The sequence below is a fragment of the Frieseomelitta varia genome, unplaced genomic scaffold (assembly GCF_011392965.1).
Source record: "Frieseomelitta varia isolate USP_RPSP 00005682 unplaced genomic scaffold, Fvar_1.2 scaffold_152, whole genome shotgun sequence".
Taxonomy (NCBI): domain Eukaryota; kingdom Metazoa; phylum Arthropoda; class Insecta; order Hymenoptera; family Apidae; genus Frieseomelitta; species Frieseomelitta varia.
Genome location: NW_025109217.1, coordinates 275,481 through 297,046, shown reverse-complemented (window position 1 = coordinate 297,046; position 21,566 = coordinate 275,481). Strand labels below are relative to the sequence as shown.

The 21,566-nt window shown below is 36.4% G+C and overlaps 1 protein-coding gene across 2 annotated transcripts in view; it reads right to left on the bottom strand.

The window, feature by feature from the left end:
- The window catches only part of LOC122535621, a 46,491-nt gene extending 35,210 nt beyond the window's left edge, over nucleotides 1–11,281 (bottom strand). For both annotated transcript variants that reach the window (XM_043667318.1, XM_043667323.1), the window contains exon 1: nucleotides 11,152–11,281. In XM_043667318.1, coding sequence (XP_043523253.1) covers nucleotides 11,152–11,240 — 89 coding nt within the window. In that variant the 5' untranslated portion in view covers nucleotides 11,241–11,281. The remainder of the gene's footprint in view (nucleotides 1–11,151) is intronic.
- Nucleotides 11,282–21,566: the final 10,285 nt, after the last annotated feature.

Below are 21,566 nucleotides of genomic sequence, written 5' to 3'. Positions count from 1 at the left end.
TTGAAATTAATCTGAAAATATGTATAGAAGATACAAGATACTTATTGCGATCGTGTACTCGGTAAAGAAAATTAGTACACAGCTTGAATAACCATCTGAAGCATGTAATAAGGGTTAGAGATGGTCTCACTGAATATTGAGGCTTATCAATATAATGGAAAATCGATTGTTTAAATAAGTACTTTGTATTATAATGTTATTATAACCATCGAGTTTTATTACAGGGCTAATAAAATTCCAAACCTTTCGTATGACATACGTAATACACATGTATATCTATTAAAAAAAAAGTTTCTATATGTGTAAATAATTTCATGAATTACTCTATGCTAATTTATTTTACGTATAAATATACACGACAATAATATACAGGGTGTTTCATAAAAAACTGGTGTTACAGTTAAGTAAGAAAAAATGAGAAAAGGAAAAGGAAAAATAAAATGAAAGAGAATACAGTTTTTTTTCACTAAAATCTACGTTACCGAAAAAGATCGAGTTTGAAAATTTATCAAGTATACATGAATTTAACTGATATTCAAACTGCGACAGAGAAGAATAATTAACAGAAAGTTATTCTACGTGCGAAAATTGTGGAATAAAATTTTTTTGTAAAATTTAATTATATATATTCACGTTTTGGAAATTACTCTATTTTATTTTATTGCAATTAATAAGATCTAAAGAGAATTTAGACACCTGGGATCCGTAAGGAACTAAAGTTTACCAGGATCCAAGGAACGCTGAATATTTCAGAGATTCCACATAGTATCTCGAACTCGCAAACCCTCCAAGATCCTCAGGATTTTCGAAAATTTCTAATATCCACGGAAACCTTGATACCCCAGAGACTTCACGACCTCGGGATTTTCAAGGATCTATAAATCTTTTAAAGTACCTAATGTTCTTCAAACCCTCGGAAAGACTGTGAACCACCCTGTACTTCTAATACTTTTGAAACCTTTACATATACCCTCCTGAACCATATCATTCATATTTCAACAACCTACATTCGTCAGATTTACAATATATATTTATTATTCAAATTTACAAATATCTATACATTTTTTTTTTTTAAGTAACGAGATGAAACCTCTGTTTCATTTTTCAAGAAAAGACACACTCACTTGACACTTCTTATCCTTGTGTTGAAGATTTGATTTTAAATAATACTTTGTGACATTTTGCGAGAAACAACGATACGTTAATACAATATTTTCCAGTCAATACTATCCAATTATGTTTTCTAAGATTGCGAAAATTTATTGCTTACAAGGATTATTCATTAATAAGAATTCATTTGATGTTTTTGTTATCATTATCTTACCCAGCAAAATTTTACAATCTTACGAAATTAACAATTGATTGACAGATCTTTTTATCAATTTGCAAAAATGTAAAATATTTTCACTTATAAATGTAACACATCTCTTTTTGCTTGACTTCTGAATTTTAATTAGTAAAAAGAAAACTCAATGTTTTATTCTACAATTCTCTTTTCTTTTTCTTTTTTCTTTAAATAGAGAACTTTTCACTTACATAGGCGTGTAAATGAAATACCCATAACATTATGATCTCTCACATTGCAGGAAATTTTCTACGATGGATTGACAGATCTTTACCAATGCAAAATATTTTCACTTATCAATATAAACATCCCTCCTTCACTTGACTTCTGAATTTTAATTATTAAAAAAGAAATTTCAACATTTTATTTACAATTTTCTTTCTTCTTTTTTTTGTTTAAACAGAGAACTTTTCACTTACAGGGGCGTGCCATGGTACATGATCATTCTCGAGCTCTTCCTCGCGATCGATTAACGCGAAAAATCAAACGCGAAAGTCCGTAGACTCGACGCGAGTCGAGCAGAACGCAATACATATCTCTGGGGGTAGATTCGGTCTGTGGGATTTCCCAAGTAATTTCAAGTTCGTCTCAGACTGTTCCCCAAGTTCGCAACTGCATTTTAACGAGACGCGCCTCTATTAGGCATCCACGTTCTCCATTGGGTATCGTTGCTCTCAAGCTCGTTGCTAAATGCTTTCATGTTTGTTAAGTGTTTCGCTAATTTTCCCGCGAATTCGCGGATATCGTTGCAACTTCCCGGTAGCCGATTGTACACGGCTGTCATCCCCGGGGCATACGTTTCGGACTTCAATCGAATCCTCAAGTCGCGGATTTCGTATGAAACGAAACGAATTTTTATGAATATTTCAGTGCAGCATGGATTTCTCTCGAGATACATTTATCCCATTGATGTTGTTTCAATAGAAGAGGGATCGTATTCTTCTGTTCAATTTTTCATCACTTTTGCGAGCGGACAATTTTTCATTTATTACTTGCTGAATTTTATAGGGACGGAAGCAAGTTTTAACGCTCTGTCGCGTAATTTGTCTTTTCTTTTAAACAGAGAATTTTTTAACTAGTTAAAAATACCACTTCTCGCTTGATTCCTGAATTTCATTAGGCGGAGGAAATTTAAATTTTATTTATCTCTATGTAACTCGCCAATTTTTAAAGTAGAGAATTTTCCACTCGTTCGTAAAGATTTCTCTTCATTTGATTTCAAAATTTTACTGAATGAGGGAAATTTAATTAATTTACTGCACAATTTTCCCTCTTCTTACAACATCCCTTTGATTTATAAATTTAGAAAAAATGTAACACTGAGGTTCGTTTCAGTTACGTGTTACTCTGTAATTACTGGAATAGCTGAAGCAATAAATATATAATTCCCAGATTTGGAAAGATGCATTTTCAAAGATTCGAACGACCGTTCGCAAAATAACACGAGTAAAGACTTGCGTTTTCTTTTCATCATATCACAAACTCCCTCGTATTTCTTGTAACTTTGTTTCTCCGATACGAAATTTGTACTTTAAAATGCCAACAATTTTACTCAAGGATCACGATATTTCTTAGAATGATAGACCGTATTATAAAGAGGAAATGGGATGAGCTTACGAACGTTATATTGTCCGGCAGAGGGCCAAGAAGTTCCATGATAAAATTCAAACTTCCACGACATAATGCGTAACCGTTCCGATTCTGCGAGGGTTATTGGCTGCGGGAAATACGATACCGGTGCCAAATGGAGTTCGCGATAAAAATTCGTTTCACCGGCTTGGGATAGTATCGCATAGAGATCGTCAGAGAACACGTTTACATGCCAGAGGCTAGGCAAACGCGAAATACACATCTTATCGATGGAATTTCATCTGGCCTCCTCTTCTACGAATTCATCCTTTTACGTGCTTGTATACAAAATCATCTCGCGTAGATTATCATCGGGTAAAACCAACAGTTTCCCTCGAAACATCAAACCAGTGCTTATAATTCTCTTTTCGTCTATGGTCACGAGGATACCTTTAGAGTAGAACTTTATTATTTGATAAAATAATTATTATTATATATTGTTATGATAAAATTATGATAAAAAATGTTCTGAAGTCTTTTGAATCTTCACTGTAGCACGAGAACAATTGTACAGTTGTTAATAGCAAAAATTCATCCCTTCAATTATTATCAAAATAACTTGAGCAAAATCGAACGTGAAAACTTGCTCTTCATACGTACATACGTCGAAAGAGAAATATGTTACGGTTAATCAACAGCCAAATAATTTATTTACAATTGTTAAAAACTACGGTCAAATTTAGCTTAGCCAACACTGTGTATACGATTGTAAAACTAAGCCGCTAAATAATTTATTTACAATTGTCAAGAACTGTTGGATTGTAACAGAAATTTATCCTAATACCTAATCAAACAATACTTCTATGTGCCTATACAACATCATAGGTAAAATATATAAATAAATATATAAAATATATTATACAACATCATAGGTAAAATATATAAATAGATATGTAAAATATATTAAATTTTATATATTAAAATGTACATAAAATATGTTGAAATTCTATCAACATATATAAAATGAAAGATGACTGTATTGATAAAATACGAGAGCAATCTCAGCCTATTTAATACTACAAACATTGACTATTGCTATACAGGATAAACATTCGTTTGAAACACGTGCAATAAGCATCATGGATGGCTCCACCGGATGTTGAAACACAATATTTTCATTTTAATATACAGTAACAGGATTTATGTTATAACCTGGTATTGCGTACAATTGCATCTTCCAGCATTCAAGGGAAACGAATCTCTTTACACCCCCGGGGCGTAACACCGAATGGAACAACATTCTCACCCCCAGCCTCGAGCCATATCGCGTTTACGTCAGAAATAACCAACCCAAGTAGCAAACGACGATCCTCGGCTGGCGTGCACGTCGTCGTCGGGACGATAAAAAGCGGAGAGGAGAGGTTGAGACGCGTGTTTCGAGGCGAATATCGAGGCCAGCCAAGCAGACGCACACGAGAGAGAGAGAGAGAGAGAGAGAGAGAGAGAGAGAAAGAGAGAGAGAGAGAGATCTACCCTCTCTGCTCGAGTCACGTCGAACGCATCTCGGAAACGGGACAGGGTTGATCCTGCGAGGGGGTTGCTCATGGCAGAATGCCACGAGAAACCAGACGACAAAGCATTGTGCGTGTTCGCGACAAAAGCACCGATGCGCTTCTCACGGTGTGTTCCGGTTGCACAGACGCAGATGCATCTCCATGCCCTCTTTGCACGTCGTTCCATCTGCGAGTGGATTACGCATGGTTATGCTAATGCTACGGCAACACGGCGGTTACGCGTGGAAAGCGTCATCGAGGAAAATCGTATTTAGAAGCAGATGGAATTTTACGAGATCGCGGCTCGTTTAACCTCTCGTCCCACTCGCGTCGAGAATTTCTTTTTCTTTTTTCCCCGAAATTGTAATGTTTCCACAGTTTTAAGTATATTCAAGTGAAACAAAGTAGGCAAAACAAATGATAAATTTATTACTTCTCAATAATTTCTATCCAGTTCAAAAAGGAAAAGAAAGCGACGAATTATTGTGTACGGTTTGGACGCTCGTTAAGTGGTCCGCAATGATTAAGTTGCCAGCTCGAACGCACGATTTCTTTTTTTCAAGTTGCAGATTTAGAATTCCAGGGCAAAGAACGTCGTACATTTGCAAATTTACGAGTTACAGATTTCGAATTAATGGTACAAAACGTCGTAAGTTTACAAATTTAAGGGGTGCGCAGATTTAGGAATTAATTCGAAAGTTCGAATAAGTCATCGAATTTTCAAGTACGTTCGATTCAAAACGCCGTTATCGTCAGAAACAATATATTTCCTTTTGATTTTCAATTAAAGATTTTTTAACGTCTCGATATAAAAATTTGAGAGTTTAAAAATTGTTAAACCAAAGAACTTGAACAACTATTAAACGATTTTTCAATAGTAGTTTAGATACACTTGACCAAGAATATCTCGACATAAAAATCTGAGAGTTGAAAATTATTAAACGATCTTTCAACAGTAGTTTGGTAGACTTGACCAAGACCGTCTCGATATCAAAATTTAAGAGTTGAAAATTGGAAAGAAGAGCTTGAACAATTGTTAAATAAAAACTTCTCTGAAATACGAGAGGGACTTTACAGTTTTGCAACGCAGAATGATCAAAAAGATAATTTTAAGGCAAAGTTAATAAACGGCAAGTTTATCTAAAACAAAGAAAAGACACTGAATTAATTTCCACGCCTAATAATACCACGATTATGTGTATAATATTAATATTATGTGTGTAATAATATAAATGTGTATAATATTAATATTATGTTTATAATGTATAATGACACCGCGAAAATTGTCAAAAATTTGGCAATTTTCGTTTACTACCAACATTGACGTCAAAGTAAATACAAGGCCATATATGTCCAAAGATATACCAGATCACGTTTCACGTTCGACTGAAAAAGGACTTCTCTCGTCAAAAAAAAAAAAAGAAAGAAAAGAAAAAAGAAAAGGCTCGATCACTCGCTTCTGTCGTTTAATCCAACTGATGAAAGCCTCCCGTAATAAAAACGCGTATATCACTCGCCGCTATCGGACAGGTTTCTCTAATTTCTGGCTGGTGAATGGACAGCGAGCGCGTCGATGAAAATTTTGGAATTCAATAGCCTGCAGCTTTGCGCGGTAGAGGATGCAATCGAATTCGCGGGGAATTAAATTTTCGCGATTCGCGCGACGGAGGGTGCACACGCTGTTTTAACGTTGTATTTTACACCGCACTTAATACCGTATTTAACGCTTGCTTTCGTATAATTGGACATGACTAATGAATTGCGGATAATTAAGCAATTATTCGATTCTCGCGAATCATTGCAGCCGGCTGCGTCATTAAGCAGCGCCCGCTAATTGTAAGTTTCCTTTCCTCTTCTTTCCATTTATTTCTCAACGAATTTGCTCGTTCGTTTTCGCATTTTATTTGGAATTGGTTGGTTGATCGTCGCAGCGTGAACGAAGGAATCGATCCCTGGGATCTTCCAGCGCGGCGGGACTATAAATTCTTGGCTGGGTCGACTTGCATCCTACCAGCCGTGAAATAAGGAGTCGATAAGATTCGTTAATGGACCGATTTAATTCATATCTTATCGGTGATCGTGAAGATAAAGGACATAAGAAGATGTCGCAGGATCGTTTGAGTAATAACAATGTGAATTGGACATGCTGCTCCCTCTTCTGGAGAATAATTCCTTTTATAATTATCGAGTGTTCTTAATTCTTTTATCGACATCAACTTAACTCGAGGCATTTTTTGTTTCCATTGAAAGGTCAATATTATAAAGTTTAAGTTGCATGTCGTATTATTTGCATTATTTGCAAATTATTTTCATTATTGTATAAATTATCAAGCTAAATGATATACTCCGTTAAATTCATTTACAATTACATTTAAATAATTTTCAATTTTGAGGAAAATGAACGAGTAATAATAGCGACGTAAGGTCAAATTATTTATAATAAGTTAATAACGTTTTTTAAGTACTGAAGGCTCTATATGTTCAATTTCATGGCCAACTATTGTTACTTCATTTATTAGTGAGAAGTGACAGTATTTAATTTTGGAACTTAATTGACAACAAAAGCAAAACGTAATTTCACGAAAAACATTGCAAGAGTGACTTATATATATCACTAAGATGACCTCCAAAATATAGAATCAAAATATAGAATTTAATACAAGATCTCATGATATAAAATTAAAATTTCTTCAGTTGTAATTACAATTTTCACGCAGAAGAATTTTAAAAGAAAAATCGACGTTCGATTTGATCGATAATCACTTTCAATAGCGACACACGAATATAACGTTTCCAACTTCGCTCGCGAACGTGATCCTTCAACAAAACGAACAACCTCGTATGATTTAACGTCACAGTTCCAGCTTTCGATATCCGACGTAATATATCCGGTTGTGTTACTTCTTACAGCGAGATTTGTCACCGACAACGGTTCGATATGAAAGAATTATCGCCCTCTTTCACAGGCATACATTATTCATAAACGTTATTTCCACGTTGTGAATATTCACGCATTCGTGGAAAATTAATTTTAAACCGGATAATTTTCGAAGATTTTATCAACTTCCCAACAATATTTAAGGTTTATCTCACTTTCTGGAAGTGTTCTAAAACAATAAATAATCTATAAATTGACATGTGTGTCTGTCTTTATAATTATGTATATCATTTATAATACAAGAAATACTGTAATAATAATAAATACTGATAATTTATAATCCTTATGGTATAGGAAATACTACAATAATAAAAAAATAATAGTAAGTACATAACATAGTATAGTAAAACTATACTACCCGTATGATATACATTACCAGCATTATAATTATATACTTTATACGAAAGCTATATAAACAGAGATTTAGATACTATAATAAATACTGTGCTATAGATATTTTACACTGTATGAAAATAATAATAGGTATGTAGTATAGTATCGTAAGACTATACTATCCGTATGATACACACTACCAGCATTATAATTATTCATACAGGTTTTAGAATTGAACACAAGAACAATCAAAGAAACGAAAGCTAAACAAAGATTCACGTGTATACTATAATAAATATTGTACTACAGATATTTTTCACCGTACGTACTTCCGTGACACTCAATTTCCCATAAAACGAATAAAAAATTCACGGTCTAATTATTTTCTACTTTTCTTCGCCATTCAATTTCGAGTCTACTTTTCTTCGCCATTCTATTTCGAGTCTACTTTTCTTCGCCATTCTATTTCAGTTCTACACGAACGATTCTCGATCGACAAAATTGAATTGATTCACGTATATACTACAATAAATATTGTACTACAGATATTTTGCACCGTACGCATTTCCGTGACACTCAATTTCCCACAAACGGATAAAAAATTCACGGTCTAATTATTTTCTACTATTCTTCGCCATTCGATTTCGAGTCTACTTTTCTTCGCCATTCTATTTCGGTCCTCCACGAACGATTCTCGATCGGCGAAATTGAAAATGCTGTGAAAACATTCAACAAAACCCAGGAGAACGGCGCGTCGAGTGCAAACTCACTCGAAACTCGTCTGATGAACGCAACAACGTTAATCCTGACGTAACGCTGTGAAACCAGAAATCCTGCGGAACGAGTGTGTAAATGTTAACCCGAGAGTGAAATTTCCGCGATGCGGCGCAACTCGGTTCGGTTCGGTTCGGTTCGGTTCGGGGGGCCGGCGGGGAAACCTTGTAATCTCGACGCAACCCCGCGATAATAAATACAATCGCGAGGGTGAGTGGAAGGGCGGTAGTTGGCCGGTTGGAGATACGTTATTGGAAGAGCGCCAATGTCGATGATTTACCATGAAATCCGCTAGTTATTGCGTGGGAAACGCGGTTTCATTATTTATACGTTATATCGCGCCGATACTTTTCCGGCACGGGGGTTGCCCGTGCACCGGGAAATAAAGCGCTGTATGCGGCTCGATCGAACAAGCGATTTTCGCGTGCGTAACAACACGCGTACACGTGCACGTGCAACGCGTGTGCAGGTATACATTTATCTAGAGAGGAAGGCAAAGGAAGGAGAAATCGATGTCGGACAAGCACCTCGAATTATTGCCGGATGTTTGGCAACCGCATCGATTTACAGGCCTGGTTTCTCTTTTCCTGTCTATCGACGGATAACGTGGCGCGCGAGTTGTGCTCTCCTTGGACCTCGATCTCAGGTGTCTATCTATTATACTTTCAGGTGTGCTTTTGATAGCATGACGTTGAAGAACTGTATTCTTCGAAACCACCGGTGATAGACCAGGTATTTCTCGAGGTGGATTTTATGGAAAGACTAAGTTTCGAGTGACTAACGTTATTTCCTTTATTCTCGAGTCTCGAACGGTATCGCGTAGAAGTATTAAGAATATAATAATAATAATAATAATAAGTACTAACAAATCTACAATGAATCCTTGGAATGTCCTTTTATAGCTCTCCTTTCCTCTTCCATTAATGTTAAAAAACAGAATTAAATAGAACTATAGTAATAATATTTTTAAATATAAATTGACAGAATTAAATAGAAGTGTAGTAATAAGAATTTTAAATGCAAATTGACAGAATTAAATAGAACCGTAGTAATAATATTTTTAAATGTAAATTGACAGAATTAAATAGAACTGTAGCAATAATATTTTTAAATGTAAATTGACAGAATTAAATAGAACCGTAGTAATAATATTTTTAAATGTAAATTGACAGAATTAAATAGAACTATAGTAATAATATTTTTAAGTGTAAATTGACAGAATTAAATAGAACCGTAGTAATAATATTTTTAAATGTAAATTGACAGAATTAAATAGAACCGTAGTAATAATATTTTTAAATGTAAATTGACAGAATTAAATAGAACTGTAGTAATAATATTTTTAAATGTAAATTGATAGAATTAAATAGAACTATAGTAATAATATTTTTAAATATAGTAATATATTATAAATATAGTAATATAAATTGACCCAATACTACAATATAGTAATAATATTTTAAATATAGTAATATAAATTGACCCAAAAGGATTATTGATGAAATGTTGCATCAATGCATCATCGGTCTTTAAAGGGTCTTGAATTGTTAAATGTATTAAATTTTTTATTATTCAGAAAGAGAGTGTTTAAAAGCAGAGGATACTCCTTTCAAAAATGAATGCTGCAGTTCGTAATAACAGGGGAGGAATTTCGAAATGGACGTAGTTGGATGCACGAGCTCACTCGAAAGTCAATAGAAAATTACTAAAAGCACGTATTCCTTTTGAACGCGACTAGTTCAATTTACATTCCGCATACATATGTACATTTTTTTTTCCATACAGACGATTCAACCTGGACATGTTTTAATTAAATTGGAACGTGTCGTTCAAATGGTGCGCACGGAGAGAATAAAACATCCAAATTGGTACTCCAACGAAATTCGTTTTTCTTTTTTTATTTCCACTTGATTTCCATAAAAGAAATCATGTTTTTGAATGTGGCGTATCGTAATATACCGAGTTTCGAATTTTTAGCATGCTGATGAAAAATATTCACAAAGTACAGGATCTTCGATTTTTGTACGAAGGTTTTCTATTCTTGTCTCTTCATTTTCTAATTTTATATACGCTGTTATCCCCTAAGGTAATTTATTCTATTAATTTCAAATTAAAGATCAAAATTATTTTCTTAAATTAAAGTTTATCAGAATTAAAATTTATTAAATTTAATAATTCTCCCAATCAAATACCAATTTAAATTTTATATTAAATACAGAAATAAATTAATATAAAATTCTATAGGGTTTCATCGTTCCATAAAAAATTCTAGCATTTTTTATTAAAATTTTAAGTTCACAATTTATATATGAGACGAAGTATATATTTCATTAATCCTTTCATTACATAATCAAGTACCTTGTCAACCAATCGAACTGTTTTTTGAATAAATTTCGTGGTTCCCTTAAAAAATATTTACTTCAAAAATATCCATTTCAATTCCAGCAAACGTTAATCTGAAAATTGTTAGCCGCTACATTTTATATCCATTTATTGCAAAATTTAAAAACAACGTCCCGTTTCCCTTTTCAAGCGTGTTACATTAACGTACACTTTTTTTAAAATCATTAAACAGCATCGAAATCAGAAAAACTGTGTCACGTTTTGTCCCCGTGACGAAATACGAAGCATTCTCTTACCTGGCCAACTCTCTCTGGAGATGATGAACCCTAGAACGTGCTCTTTCAGCTTCAGCCGTAGCCTCGCGAACCCGAGCTTCGGCCTCCATTCGTTGCCGACGTTCGCGTTCAACATCTCGTTGCGTGGCCTCTCTCTGTAACAGGAGGATCAACGTTATCCCAACTCGAGTCTCACGCTTTCGTTCTCTTTAATTTATCAACGCAAGAAAAATCTGACAACATCCAACGAAGGCGAACATTTCTCCTTTCACCTCTGCGAGCGAGGCTACTCGACTTTTATCCAACTAATTCTCTCTCCTCTTTTTTATTCTCCTCTTTTGCGAATGTGTCTGTCTATTTTGGACGTGCAAAATATTTATTTCACATATTTGTCTGTTTCTTAAAGTAGCTGCAAAAATTATAAAAGAGTATAAAACAATAGTGGTCAATCTTGGGAATTTCGACACAATTATCGACTAGAGTTTGTTGAACACATAAGGATACGGAATGTCCTTATTTATACTAAGTCTGGAATTAGCTAAGTAAGTTCTCGAGTTTTCATCCAGAAACGTTCCACTGCCCCCCATCATAGCAATCATCAAGAGCTCTCATTCAATCTACGTCACTTCAAGACCATTGATATTCTCTTGCGGATGCACTGAAACGTGCCAAATTTTCGTCTCTGTCCCTTTCTCTCTTTGTCCGCTGATGTTCATCAGGCGAACGCGTATCGCCCCCTCTCGCCATAATTTTCAATGCAACGCGCACACGCTCACCCCCCCTCCGCCCCGAATTTTATACACCGTGGAAGCTTTTCGACTCGAGCGAGCATAAATGAACAGATTTACGACGAAATGAATCGTAAAAAGAGAGAGATAAAGAAGTTTAACGAGAGCGCAAAGGCAACTCGATCGACGATAAGTCTGCCGAGCAACCTACGACCTATTTACGATCTGTCGAAATACGTTCGTTTATATCGACTCGAAGGGACTCCAGCTTCCGGCCGTGTCACATCCGTCCGGGATTTGTCGCCGATTTCGATTTTATTCCCAACGGAAGGTTTCGGTAGTTGGAGAGAGCGAGCCTCCAGGTTTGGTATAGACAGGTAATGCAAATCGAACGGGCCGCGCGATTGATCGGGCATTCGTTACAGGATTTCATGCCCGGGATTAATTTCGCAAGGAATTACACGCAAGAACGAAGCCGAATTGGTCTGTCGAAGATTGTCAGTTCGATCCCTCTTCTCTCTATTTTCTCTCTTTCTCTTTCTGTCTCTCTGTCTCTCTGTGCAGCATTTTTGGAACAGAAATTCGCGCGTATATAGTAAAGCTGTAGCTTTGACGTAGATCGTGTAATGACAGATTCACGCTTGAGTGAAAGGAAACGGGACAAGGTTTCAACGTTTTAAGCGCTCGTTACCACGTAGGTTACGAGTCTCTGCATTTCAAAAGTTTAACTTGCCACGCACGTCGAGAATCTTTTGCCCCAGATTGCAACATTTTCTCAGTTTTTAAGTACATTTAAATGTAACAAATGATAAGTTTATTACTTTTTAATAATTTCTAGCCAGCGATATCGTACCGACGAGTTCAAAAGAAAAAGAAAGCGACGAATTATTGTATACGGCTCGGTCACTCGTTACGGTCCGTGAACCAGCTGTCAGCACAATGGATTAAAGACGTGCAGAGTTTATTGTTAAAATCGTGAATTGAACGATTTAGGAATATATATTGTTCATGATACAATAAACGTAACATAGTAACATTATACATTTATTATTATAATATAATACAATATAATAAGAATAAATAATAATAACGTCAGCGCAATGGATTAAAGACGTGCAGAGGTTATTGTTAAATCGTGAATTGAACGATTCAGGAATATATATTGTACTAATATAAACGTAATAATATAATAACATTATACATTTATTATTATAATATAATACAATATAATAAAAATAAATAATAATAACGTAATAATACAATAATATATAATGTATAATATAATAAAATAAAATAATGTAATAATGTCATATAGCAGTACAACAACATAAGATAATGTAATTTAACATTCAGATTCGATTCATAATCAAAGAAAAATTCTATCGTTAAAGTGAAATGAAATGTGAAAACACAATTTCCAACTCGTCCATTTTTGACGTACGCACGTTGTAATAGAAATATGGAAGATACACACAAAATACTATTATAAAGGAAACTGCAAGATCTCGTCAACAATGAGAATTGTTCTTTTAAAACATTTCCTTACACCAAACTCTCAGAAACAGAACGGCACGACGTTCTCCGACCACGCGTCGAGCGAGCGAAAGACGCTCCACGGAGATCGGACATTTTCTTGATTAAACCACGAGATGCAAACTCTCGGCCCGATCGGCTAGAACGATCGGGTGGAACCGAGTAGAACGAAGTCGGCGAAGCAAAATGGAAGAAAAAAAAAAAAAAAAAAAAAAAAAACGAGGCAGGCGGAGGAGGTCGAGAGCTCGTCGATCTTCGAGCGGGCCCAGTGGGAGGAATTATTCATGAATTTAAATCGAAGCGTTGCACGGTACATTGATTGCACCCTTTCGACTCTGCGCGCGGCTAGAGCCACCGCCTACGCGAGTCTGTCGGCTGCCCTATCAATAATTGCGCCGGGCAAATGTGCCGAAAGCGGTATTTCGCGCGATTTAACTCGACCGTCGCCCCGGCCGCGACGATCTCGACGTCGATAATAAATCGCCGGCAGCCGAGCTGGAACTTGAAAAACGCGCGAGACCAACTCTTCCCGCCGTCTCTCTTTCTCTTACTCGTACTAGTGCCCGAACGAGTTTCAAACCGTCCTCCGGCTTCACGATGTTTCAATTTCGGCCCTCCACGTGAATTTCGTTATTTTATTTGCTCCTAGACTCCTAGCGGATCGGATCTCGCCTCTTCCTCGCTGCGGACTACGGTGTTCCACGGCCAGGTTGTCGAAAGATTGTCGCAAGTTCGCTGATCTATTTGTCGAAATGAAATTCTTCCGGCTTCGATTCACGTCGATCCTCCTCGAGGGGAGGGAATGTTGGACACGATGAACGTTATTACGGCAAGGAGAGCTTCTCGATATCGAGGACATGAAATGTATCCTCGAGATTGGATCGACGATCCGATTTGTTTTTATTAGTTTCCCTTGCAACTCGAACGTTTAATTTAAAATAACTGTTGTAAATGTATTATTTTTTTTTTTTTTTTTTTGGTTAGTTTATACCCGATTGTTTTGTTCTTCAGTTAAAAACGGTACGAGAGAGTTTCTTGTTTATTTTAATTTCATTTCGAAGGAGAGCGAGAATGAATCTCGTATAAATTCGTATTTTCAGAATCGAACTTTCACCCACCTGAACCAACAGAATTGAAAATTTCGAACTAATTGTCTATATAAGATTGATCAGTGAAGTCATACGCTCCCGGAATCCAATTTACACCGCGATAAATGAATCAGACGATGTTTCACAAATGATTATTTACATAAAACCATTCCTCTCTTTTTCTCTCTCTCTCTCTCTCTCTCTCTCTCTCTCTCTCTCTCTCTCTCTCTGCCCCCTCCGAAAATTCACTCAATCGCGCAAAGAACACCAGACACGAACACCACACCGGCTCTTATCTTCCCCCTTGTCTCGATCCTTCAGATTCTCCGGTTTCACTTCTCCTCCAGGAGGAGGAAGTCGAATTCAATCCTCCTTGGGAGATTCGACGCTTACTTTTTCCATCGATCGGATACATCGCCGGGGAATTAAACCCGAGGAGTAAGCAGGGTTGGGTTTAAAGTCATCGCGATCGAAACGGCGGCCCCCATTAGGCGGAGCTGCAGGTGAAAGGCGTTTAGCCGAGGGTGGAAATCGGCAGATATCGCGGAATACAATCTGGTAAAAGCCGAGTGACCACCGCGTACCGGGGTCTTAAGGGATGCTCCGGCCGGATTTATGGTGCCTTAAATCCCGGCGAACGTCCTCCCCTCTCCATCGTCCATCAGGCTATTCTTCTTTTTCGGGGGTGGCCGCGTTCGTCGGGACGTAATGCGATCTTCGAGTCTTTCCACGAGGAAAGCGCCGCCATTGCTGAAGATGGTCTTGAAGGAAATTTTGAGGGGGGTCACACTTGACTTTGTAACTCTGTCTTTTCCGCAACAGAAGGATTTTAAACGGACACGGATTTGGAAGATCGAAAGACGTCTTCCATATCGGTCTTATCGTAGAGATGCTCCCGTTAGGAGCACGTTCGTCGACTCTTTTATTCCTTTGAGGAGGGATTATCATGACGAGAGAAAAATATTGAACGATACACATTGGTAAAAATTTGGTTCTCGAAGGGAATTTTGACCTGGAGGAGTAACATAATTTCATAATTTAATTTGTTACGTGATACGTGATGACTTGATTTATTCGTTAATTAAATTTAATTTATCTTTTTTTTTTACGGTGGAATTTTGCTTAGATATTTGTTATTTTCAATTCTTTCGGTAGCCCGTGAAATATTTTTTCAGAAGAAAGAATTCTCTATCATCTACGTGTCACAATCGATCATTTGTATCTCGACAAATTTATTCAAGGATCGTTCGAACTACACACGAAACAGAGTTCGACCATGATCATCGTGATTTCTGAAGAATCAACTCTTTCCAATCAAATCATGCCAGTGTGAAAAACGAAGTTACGGAGAGAAAATTAAGGAACACGGTAGCTTAACGTATTCTAAAAAGTAACGGCAATGCATACACAACGAGTAAGGCGGGCACGTCGATCGATAGCCGCATGTGAGTCTCATTCGAGACACGTGCGTCGCCTGAAAAATTTACGTCCCTATCGACGAGAGATTCAGTGGCTCGGCTCAATGGCGTATCGAAAGGATTCATCGAACGATTAACAAGTTTTTCAACCGTCTGAAACCCCTTTGTACACGCTTCCTTCACTCTCGGCCGAGTAACTTTCCTCCCTTTTTTCCTTTCTTCCCTCTGCAGACTAGACTCGCAGCTTGGAAACTAGATATGAAATCTTCGATATTAACCTTCGTGAAAATATGATTCATAATCTAATTCCTCGAGCATTTGCGCTGGATCATTTATCATCAAAGGTTCATTTATATTCCCGTTCCTTAAACGCGATTACTACATCATCAATCACAAAAGAGTTATTTCTCATGTTCATCCCTTCAGCAGCCTTAATACGTATAACATGATACAATACACGATATAAGCTCACAACGCTTGAACTATACTTTTTCTTCCTACGAAAACTCTATTTATAAAAATATATGTCACACGACGATCTGATTAATTTTATTTACAAACAATTCTAACGACCAGTGCTTTTCAACGAGTTAATGCTCGTTCAATATTCAATCTACTCGTCAGTTACAAATTCAACCGGCTAATTAATTTCGTTTCATTTCATCCTATCCATTTTACCAATCAGTTCCACTATTCATTCCATCCGACCATTACAAATGAGTTCTAAATTCATTTCAGTTCAATCATTATGACGTACTCATTATGTTATAATCATTCATTAGCGTCTATTATAATACCAAGCCTCTCACTAACGTCCACAGTTCCATTTCTAGTCCAGCGTCCTCGTTAAATAATGCGATTCGCTCGCCGTGAAATTTCAGATTCTCTCTCAAACTTCGACAATTCGACGTTTCACGACTAAATTCGTAATACGTTCGCTTCGAATCTCGAAAATTCCATCGTCATATCAACGAATTTGAAAAGTTTTGCTTCGCGACATTGTCGCGCAACAAACCACTTTTTTCTTTTTTAATTTTCAACTTTCAATTTAAATTCACCGAGAGTTCCAAGAATCTCTCCTCGCGGCATTATCATGCTTCCATTTTTTATTTAGTCTTTAATTTAAATTCACTCGGTAACTAAGTTCCGCGAATCTTTCGACCTTAACCCGAACGAGATTGCGAGTTAAGCTATTTTAATTAGCTCGTGACATTAATATTCTCGATCTAATTACAAACTTTACTTGCTTAACAGCATTATTTTTCCACTGTCAGTGAATTCCAAGAATTTTCTGCCTTTGACGCGAAGCGAGATTACTTCTTACAATGTGATTATATTCTTCTTTATTTCTTGCATTGGTCTAATTTCAATTTAGGCCAAAATATTTCCAAAATCCCACTTTTGCGTGCTCGATAAATAGACTCTGAATTTTTACGCATTCGTGGAAAATTTCGAGACAGGATTATTGAAAATACAACATAATATTTAATAAATATATAACACAAGAATACAATACTCAATAAATAAAATAAAGCTCTATCCACTTCTTTCATTATCACAATTGTTTGATGTGAATTTGCATAAAAATCCGTAGTTTATTAATAAGTACAAAGATTTTTTTTCCTCTTTAACCTTAACGCAACTCTCCTGTTCATCTCGCGATATTATCTCAATTTAATCAACCAAAAATTTCCAAAATTTCTACTTTTCCGTGTCCAATAGTAGACTGCGAGACAAAATTATAAAAAACATTCAAAACCCAATATTCAATAAATAAAATAAACCTCTATCCAGATCCTATTCTTTTAATTATTACAATTATTTCATATGAATTTGCATAAAAATTCGTAGTACCAAGAATCTCTCTCCTTTAATCTAAACTGGGCAGCTTTCCGATATTCGCGATATTCTCAATGCAATTACAAACTCGAACAATTTCCAGAAAATCCTTTTTCCCACTATCAACAGAATTCAAAGAACCTATCGCCTTCAAAAAAAAAAGACACTGCTGGCAACCTAGCGAGGTAACTCTTCCATTCACCTCGTCTTTCGTTAGTAGTCTCTGTTTTTCGGCAGGGCGCCGATGACTCAATGCGTGCACGCGGCGCGTTTCATTCGAGGCACGTGCGAGCTGCGAGGAAGTTGCGAGTGGACCTCCCGAACAACAGTCGACGGTTGCTCTCCAGAGCTAGAAGGGGTTTCCCACTGCGTTTCGGGGTGGCTCGTTGATCGAGCGACAAATTATTAATGAGGTTCGTCAATGATCGCGCGCATACGCCAAATGCGAGCCAGCCTGAATTATTCAGAACGCCGGCAAATTCTCGGCCACGATCGGATTTCTAGCCGAGTTGTCCGCGAGGGGTGAGTTCGCCTCGTACGAGAGGGAAAGTAAAAGCTGAAAAGGCAGGTGGAACACCGCTTGGCGGTGTAAAGGGATTGATAGCTCGGTCACGTGCCGCTCGATCCTCGCCTCTCGTCCTCGCCGAAGGAATCGCGATAAATCTTGCAGGCTCCTTCGCGCCTTCCAGCTGAATGTTCCCCCATGGGAACATCAAAGTGTGCCTTATGTGTACTCAAGCAATTAATGTTCTTTTTAAATGGCGAAAAATGACGTGTGAGAGGGTTGATTGTTCAATGTGTGAATTTTTTAGTGAATTTGACAAGATTTTGTAGTATTATATTTATATTATATTTAAGTATATATTTATATTATATTATATTTAAGTATATTTTTATATTATATTATATTTAAGTATATATTTCAGCATTATACTTATATTTAAGTATATATTTTAGTATTATACTTATATTATATTTAAGTATAAATTTTAGTATTATACTTATATTATATTTAAGTATATATTTTAGTATTGTACTTATATTATATTTAAGTATAAATTTTAGTATTATATTTATATTATATTTAAGTATATATTTTAGTATTATATTTATATTATATTTAAGTGTTATATTTGTTGAGTGTATCCCAGTTGCTGTATCATAAACGTGTGCAGAGACAATTAATACTACTTTGACATGAAAAGGAAAAATGTTTCAAAGAGTTGCTTCTTGTGGTTGGTTGTTTAACGTAATTGTTTAATTTTTAATTAATGGACAGAATTTTGTAGTATATTATATTTCTGGACTTCAGTGTACCCTGGTTTTAAACGTATGTATTATAAACGTATGTATTATAAACGTATGCAGAGACAATTAATACTATTTTTACATGAAAAGAAAAAAATGTGTGAGAGAGTTGCTTCTAGTGGTTGGTTATTTGACGTAATTTTTAATTAATGGACAGAATTTTGTAGTATATTATATTTCTGGACTTGAGTATATCCTAGTTGCTGTATTATAAACGTGTGCAGAGACAATCAATACTATTATTACATGAAAAGAAAAAAATGTGTGAGAGAGTTGCTTCTAGTGGTTGGTTGTTTGACGTGATTTTTGACTAATGGACAGAATTTGCAATATATTATATTTCTGGACTTGAGTGTATCCTAGTTGCTGTATTATAAACGTGTGCAGAGACAATTAATACTACTTTTAAATTGAAAAGAAAAGTTGCTTCTAGTGGTTGGTTGTTTGACGTGATTTTTGATTAATGGACAGATTTTTGCAGCATGTTATATTTCTCGACTTGAGTGTACCCTGGTTGCTGTATTATAAACGTGAACAGAAGCAATTAATACTACTTTAAATGAAAAGGAAAAATGTTTGAAAGAGTTGCTTCTCGTGGTTGGTTGTTTGACGTCGAAATGAAAAATACACTTACAAATGTTTTATCAAGAAGTCATAAAAGAAAAACATACGCACACAGAAACATAAGACTAGGTAACAAAATCAAATTTTCGTGTATTATTTGCAAATAACAAAAAAGAAACGGGAAAACTGCCGAAGGAGAGAAAACTCTCCAGAAACAGCAGAAATCGAGAAAGCGGAGTATACGACGAAGCGGAACAAGAAAAGCGACGCATAACCACAAATATATATGTACATAGATAATAACGCGTGCAACGACCTAGCTCGCTCCTCTTTGCGCAACGATTCGCTCCAATCGCTCGTAGAATCGTGTATATCCCGCTTCCCGGATCATAGCCAGTCGTTAATCGTCGCCGGCGCGGCGCGACGCGAATTCTCGCGCGGATGTACACACAGCCCGATGGATCGATCGGGAAATTTGTCGGCAAACAACGATGTAAAATCCGTCCGTGAAACGGAAAAGTACACAGGGCTCGCGCGCTGCGAGGTCGAGAGGTGTTAATTATCTTGTTTGCACAGTTGCGCTCGTACCCCGCGATTGTTTGCCGTGGCTACCTTTGATACGTGTCCGGTGTTTGACACCGGCTTTTGTAATTCGTACCCACGTCGCGGATCCTCCTCTCTCCCGCCGCGTATCAAGCGAGAAATCGCGTGTGAAGCGTTTTTTTCTCGCCGATTTTATTTCAGAGAATATGTCACGAGAAGTGACTCGAGGAGGGAGACTCTCTTCTGAGGCTTGGGGACTGAATGGACCGTAGTTGCGGCGTGTTTGACGATGTTTGACGAAGGAAGTAAATTTGTGATCACGTGAAATTTTTATCCCGGTAGCAAACTTTTTATATTTCATGTTCATTATGTTTTTTATTCTTCTGTTTTGTAGGTATCGTCGATGAAGAATGTATCATGGAATGATCATTCTCCAGTCTTTCACTGTTATTTTGTAAATAGATTACATCATTTATAATTTCTATACAATTATTGTGTGTTATAACATGTAATTATAATTTACATAATTACGGTTTGTATAATTTACCATGCAAGATCGTAGACGAGATAGCTCGATAAAAATTAATCTCTTTATGAATGAAAGTTAAAAGAATTACCGATGTTAAGTGTGGTTATTATTACCTTGCAATCATTATTATCAGACCGAGTAATCTACAATCTCATTTTATAGCAAAGATTCCATAGTATTCTCCACTAGCGATCAACAATGCCTTGGAATTAACCGTAATAGCTAATTACAATGCACTCTGCAATTACCTTAAAAAATCACTCAACTAGTTTCCCTATTTCATTAAAGTCTCGAATCTTGAAACTATCGCTGCTGGAAGATTAATGAAACTAACGAGTTTGGAAATTCTGCTCCTTTCATTAAGAGTTTATCGCGTCTTATCCGCTTAGTAATTTCGTGCTTGAAAGTCGCAGCAATTACCCTAAAAAGTCACTCGATACCAGTTTCCTGATTTCATTAAAATCTAAAGTCTTAAAACTATCGCTCGTGAAAGATTAATGAAACTAACGAGTTTGAAAATTCTGCTCCTTTCATTAGTAGTTTATCACGTGTTATCCGCTTAGTAATTTTGTGCTTGAAAATTTTGCGCAGCCGAGGACAAAAGCTGCACCACAACCGTCTGTATAACAATTTCGCAGCGGTTATCAAAGGAATCGGTAATCGCGGGGCAACGTAATTCCAGTTAACGGCCAAAATGTAAATTCGCCTTGTCCTCCCCCTTTCTGCTGAAGGATAATGAAACGCATCTCTCCTCGTATTTTCGTGGTTTCCCACTTGACACCGGGTTCGCGATCGACCGGTAATTAAGCGAACCGCGATAAAGGAACCGTGACTTACGATCTTCGGAAACAATCGCTTGTCACCTCGTTCCAAGCTCGATTCAAAT